The following is a 5,437-nucleotide window of genomic DNA, read 5'->3' on the forward strand; positions in this document are numbered from 1 at the left end:
GGTGCTGAGGGGAGGGGGGCACCTAGGGTGGTGCTGAGGGGAAGGGGGCACCTGGCATGGTGCTGAGGGGAAAGGGGTATTTGGCGCAGCGCTGAGGGGAGGGGGGCACCTGGCGCAGCGCTGAGGCGACGGGGGTACCTGGAGTGGCGCTGAGGCGACGGGGGCASCTGGCGCTGCACTGAGGTGATGGGGGCACCTGGCGCGGTGCTGAGGCGATGGGGGTACTTAAGGCGGTGTTGAGGGAATGGGGACACCTAGCTGGCACTGAGGGGCAGGGGGTACCTACCACGGTGCTGGGATGGCAGGGGGCGCTCAGCAGGGTGTTGGGGTGGCGGGGGGCGCTCAGCGGGGTGTTGGGGTGGCGGGGGGCGCTCCGCACGGCGCTGAGGGCAGGCAGGGGGCGGGGGTGCATGGCAGGGGCGCAGCGCGCTCTCCCCGCAGAACCAGCGCGGTGCGGAGGCGGCATCGACTGCTCCTGGGGGGGGAGGCGGTGGTGCAGGCTCCAAACGCAGTGACTCCCCACGTCATCCTATGAAAGGCCCCTCAGCCGTCACTGCTTACCCTGGGGAGGCGAGAGCCGCCCGGCTGCTGCGCTTGAAGGTCACCCTGCCGGCATGAACACGGCCGCTCTGCAGAGACGTCCTAGAAGGCTGCAGGCCCCGCGKGCCCTCTCCGGGAGAGGCTCTCATGGCTTCGGCCCCGGCTAGCAGCCCCTCGGGACCCGGGCATTGCCCTGCAGTGACTCAGTTTGCTTTTGCGCTGGTCCACGGGTGCGTGTGCGCACAGGCGTCCCGGAGAGGGGCTGCACATCTCCAGCTCCCAGGCTTGCCGGTGGGACCCTGCTAGTGCAGCTCCCTGCGTAACCGAGTCCCCATTCCTTCCCGGAGCTCCCTGAGGACCATGCTGGCATCTCGAGGAGCACTACATGGCTCAGCTCAGGTTCCTGCAAACATCCGCAGATGGAGGGCACTTACCCAGCTCTCTCTCTCCTCCCAACCTCTTTCAACCTTGATCCTTTAAGAGGCTGGTTGAAAGGCAGCGCTCCTCTTTTTTTTCCAAGTAAGCAGGCCCCGCGTAGCTCTAAGCACTTTGGATAAAATGGTGCAGGTGAAGGAAACCTGCGGAAGAAGGAAAATGAGCTTGAGACCCGACCCCTTTGCAGAGGGAGAAGGCTAAAGGTGGGCAGCACCCTGCCCGCATCAGCTGGCCAGAGCCGCACAGCCGCCCCGCAGAGGCTGTCAGCGCGCGTTTACACACACTGGGGCACTTGCATATCACCGGCCAAAAAAATGTGTTTCTCAGCCCTCTGCTTCATGCTCTCAGTGCTTTGCTTTATCTGCAGGCAGAGCACAGAAAGTCTCCTGGCGCTTCCAAGCCGCAGCCCAACACATCAGCTGCTGCCGTATCGCCAGGCACGCTTCCTCGCTTGCGGTTTTCCCCCGTCTCCCTGGCGGCCTGGTGTTAGCTGAAGAAAATTAGGCCTCAATTATCACCAGGAAAGCTTTACACCCCTCCCCAGCGCAGCACCGTGGCTGCTCTCGCTCTCGCTGGCAGGCAGGGCAGACCGGCTGGGTGCTCACACGCGCCGGGAGCACCGCGGTGGGGCCTGGCTGTGCCGGGAGGTGAGACGGCATCGCCTGGCCGCGCACCTCCGGTTCTCCGTGACCTAAGGCATCTCCTCACCTCTGCGGAAAGCCTCCAGCTGGTTCCCAAATCGCTTGGCTGTTTTTCTCCCGAGCAAGCCCTGACCTCCGAGTCACCTTGAACAGCGCCGGCTGCGGGCGGTCGCTCTGCCATGGGATGCTGCAAATACCGAAGAGGCAGGAATGAAACTTTACCTCCGCAGCAGGGCTGGATCGGAGGCTGGCTCGGCCCGCCGGCACCGTGGAGCAGCAGCAGCCACGCGCACCCCAGCTGCCCTCCGGCCTTGCCCTTTCCGTGCTGCAAAAGGATGTGCTGGAGGGGACAGAGCCGTGTCCACAGCCTCCCCGGCTGACACCCGCTCTCTTTCTCCTCTGCCCCCTTGGCGCTGTTTGCTGTCTGCTTCACCGCCCCTGTTTAATCTCTTTTGCTGAATAGCAGCATCGCTGCCAGACACGCACATGTTCCCTGGCAGCCCTGTCCTGCCTCCCTCGCTCTGCTCTGCCCCCCAGGTCCCCTCGCTTCCTCCCACCTCTTTCTATTAATTCCCAAGCCCCGTCTCTCTTCCCTCCGAAGCTCCTGCAGATTCATTCCGAATTTTGGCAGTGCTGTCTCTGACCTTGGCTGTCTCCCTCCTCTCTTTGCTCCAGCGCTGGCAGCATACATCTTGGCTGCCTCCATCTCTCCTCCCCTTCCCTGGTGCCAGGGACCTGGGGACAGCGCGGTCCTTGCCAGCCTCGAGCCCTGCGCCGCCGGCCCGCAAGGGACCGCGCGGCACCGGCCCAACCCGCAGCACCGGCCGGCCCCACGCTCGCGCGCTCCTTCCCCGTCTGTGCACGCAGGCACGTCCCGGCGGTGCGGAGGTGTTTGCATTCGCGTGAGGGTGAGCGCACCGGTATCACTGCCGCTATGTTTTTCTGCTTTTGTGAGTTTTACCCCTGGGGGAAGCAGCTGCCTCATTATTTCTGCAGCTCCGAGGCTTTGGGTTTTGCCCCAGCGCCCCAAGGAGCCAGCGGCAGAAACGGCCAGTGAGATGCTGATTGAGGGGGACGCGCTCATGGGGTGCAGCGGGGGCTCCATCCAGCTGAGACCCCACCAGCTGTACCGCACCCCAGTTCCCCCACTGCTGGAAATGTCCTGGACACACCACCCAAGTCCCAACAAACCTACCTGCTCTGAGGGGCTTCAACACAAGCTGTACCCCGCGGAGATGGTCCCTCCTGAACCTTTTCCAGTCAGCCCAGCCACAACAAGCGCTTTGGAAGTCCCACGGACCTTGATGGCTTTTCCGAGGTCTCTTCAGCTGGAGGGACCGGCACATCTGGGCACTCACACCTCCATCCTCTGCACGGCTYGGGTCTGCCCGTGTCCCGGGGCGGGTGTCTCTGGCAGCGCTAACACCCCTCCGTCACTGGGACAGGATATCCAGGAGGCCGAGCCCACGTCCCTGCTCGCCATATCCCCAGCCTTATGGCGTTCCGACTGCCAAGCGGGTGCTCGGTGCTCTGGGTACGTGTGGGTGCACGGCGCCTTCTGGGAACGTCGGCCACTGGGTGCCACAAACCGGAGGCTTCACAAACTCTGCTCAGGAGCAGACCAGCAGCATTTCTGGTTTTTCCAGGGAATATGGCGATATCCAAAGCGCCTGTCCCCGGAGCTGGTGAGCTGTCCTCTCCTTCCCTCGCTGCCTGCACGGCTGTTCCCACGGCTGTGCCCACGTGCTCCAGATCCGCATTTGCACGCTGATGTGCCGTTTGGGACAATCTGTGTCCCGTGACCTGCTTGTCTCCAAACATCATCATCTTTCCCTGGAAGGAGGTTGGTATGAAAGCCTCTATAAATGCGGTTAACGTGTCAGGATGCACTTAGGTTTATTTTTAATTCTGCTTTGCCCTCAGCCCGGTTCTGGATGAGCCCCAGGGTACGGTGTGCTGGGAAGCTGCTGTGTTTTGACACAGCGCAAGGAGAAGAGATGGGAGGAGCGAGCAGGTGGCTTGCAGCAACGCAGCACAAAACCGACGGCAAGCTGTTAAAAGCAAACGAAGTGCACATCTACACCCCGGACACGGCAAAAGGCAGGGACATACCCCCGGCGAGCCAGCTCGGAGAACGGCAGCGCCGCGACCCTGCCCGCGCCAGGGAGTGGAGGCGCTGCGGGTCTCATCCTCCCTCAGGCCGGGCAGCGCCTCTTGGCGGGACCCCGGGGGCGACCCCCAAACCCATTTTGCTGAATTAAACAAATAATTTAAATAGACATAAAACCTTCCCAGCACAGCTTGGAGGGACACAGAAAAAAATGCAAGAAAGCAGCTAAAAAAGCTAAAAATTATCCAGAGGTTAATCTTTAACAGAAATTTTAGAGCTTAAGCCAGAAGACRTTCGAGGAAGGATAACGCTAACGCATATCACTGATTTGAGCAGCAAAGGTACCAAGCCGAGCTCATCCCCGACAGGACTGCACCAGCGCTAATGCCAGCACAAATCCAGGCTGATTCTGTCTAGCTCCCAGGCTGCTTCCCACCGAACTGGCAAACGCGTCTCCTGCCTGCGCATCGCCGTCTGAGGGCTCTGAACCTTTTGATCAGTTTTAACTGAATTCGACAGAGGCCTCGCAGAGACCGAAGTCCCCACCGGTTCATGACACTGGTGGCAGGAGACGCCCGCGGTCCTGGCAGACAGCGGCAGGGAACGGCGAGCTGCCAGGACTCGTGGGGCACCACGGAGCGAGGACACGGGGCCGGGACGGTGGGCGCCGGCCCCACAGGCCTGGCTCCGCTGCCTCACAGCTCACCGGCACCAACGTCCCATCTAGCGCTATTCCCGACGCGCTTTTGGAGACGCTCGAGAGACGCAAACGTGCCAAAACGAATGGGAATTTGATGGACAAAATCTTCCCGGCAGCTTTCACTAGCATCGCTCTCGGTCCCCATCTGCACCACCCGCTCCAGGCACGCTCCAGAAGCGCGAAGAGCACGCGGCGTATTAACGAACCAGCTAAACGCCTGCTCCTGCCTGCAGGTCACCGCCAGGCTCAGGCCCGGATCCGTTTTCGGGTCAAAAAGCACTGSAGTGTGTGCGGTAATTCAAGTGCTCTGTGAAAAATGAAATAAATAGCCTGGGAAGAGGCGAGCGCGAAGCGGGGGCTCTGTGCCGGGGGCCCACGGCCACGGGGCAGAGGGGCCAGCAGGCTCCCCGTGGCGCCCCACACCGTGGGCTCTCGTGACCTTTGTCACCCGGGGCTGGAGCACGTAGYGCCTGGCCCCAACCCCGGGGCAAGTCCCGAAAGCTTCCCCAGCCTCAGGGGGATTTGGGACCGGGCCTGGCCCTTGCGGGGGCCCCCAACACTGAGCAGGGCCACCGCACCCAGCCCCAGCCGCCCCGGGGCCCTGCGCTGCGTCCCCAGACGCCCCCAGCACCCCACAGGCACGTCCTGCACCCTCCCCGATGTGTCCGTGGGCCCCCCAGGGTGGGCTCTGTGGGGAGGGGGCACGGAGGGTCCCGGTGCATCCCCRGAGCGTGATGCGCGTGTGCAACGCCGGGGCAGCCCCACTGTGCACGCACGTGTGTGTGCGTGTGCATCCCTGGAGCAGCCGCGTTTCGTTTGTGCATGCGTGTGCGCACCCCTGGGGAAGCCCCGCTGCACCCGTGTGTGTGTTTGTGTGTGTGTGTGTGTGTGTGTGTGTGTGTGTTTGTGCATCGCCGGGGCAGCCCCGTTGTGTGCGTGTGTGTGTGTGTGTGTGCGCGCAGCGCTGTGTGCACCCGCGGGGCCGGGCAGCTCGGGGGGCGCCCGCCGCCC

General features: G+C 62.9%; 1 protein-coding gene across 1 annotated transcript in view; it reads right to left on the bottom strand.

Annotated features, from left to right (window-relative positions):
* The window catches only part of RAD21L1 (RAD21 cohesin complex component like 1), a 21,015-nt gene extending 16,309 nt beyond the window's left edge, over positions 1-4,706 (bottom strand). The window contains exons 1-5 of the mRNA XM_026057591.1: positions 4,633-4,706; positions 2,812-3,449; positions 1,684-1,803; positions 975-1,118; positions 562-839 (exon numbers count right to left, since the gene is read on the bottom strand). Coding sequence (XP_025913376.1) covers positions 562-689 — 128 coding nt within the window. The 5' untranslated portion in view covers positions 690-839; positions 975-1,118; positions 1,684-1,803; positions 2,812-3,449; positions 4,633-4,706. The remainder of the gene's footprint in view (positions 1-561; positions 840-974; positions 1,119-1,683; positions 1,804-2,811; positions 3,450-4,632) is intronic.
* Between the last annotated feature and the right edge of the window lie 731 nt (positions 4,707-5,437).

The sequence above is a fragment of the Apteryx rowi genome, unplaced genomic scaffold, assembly GCF_003343035.1.
Source record: "Apteryx rowi isolate R43461 unplaced genomic scaffold, aptRow1 scaffold_0, whole genome shotgun sequence".
Classification (NCBI taxonomy): domain Eukaryota; kingdom Metazoa; phylum Chordata; class Aves; order Apterygiformes; family Apterygidae; genus Apteryx; species Apteryx rowi.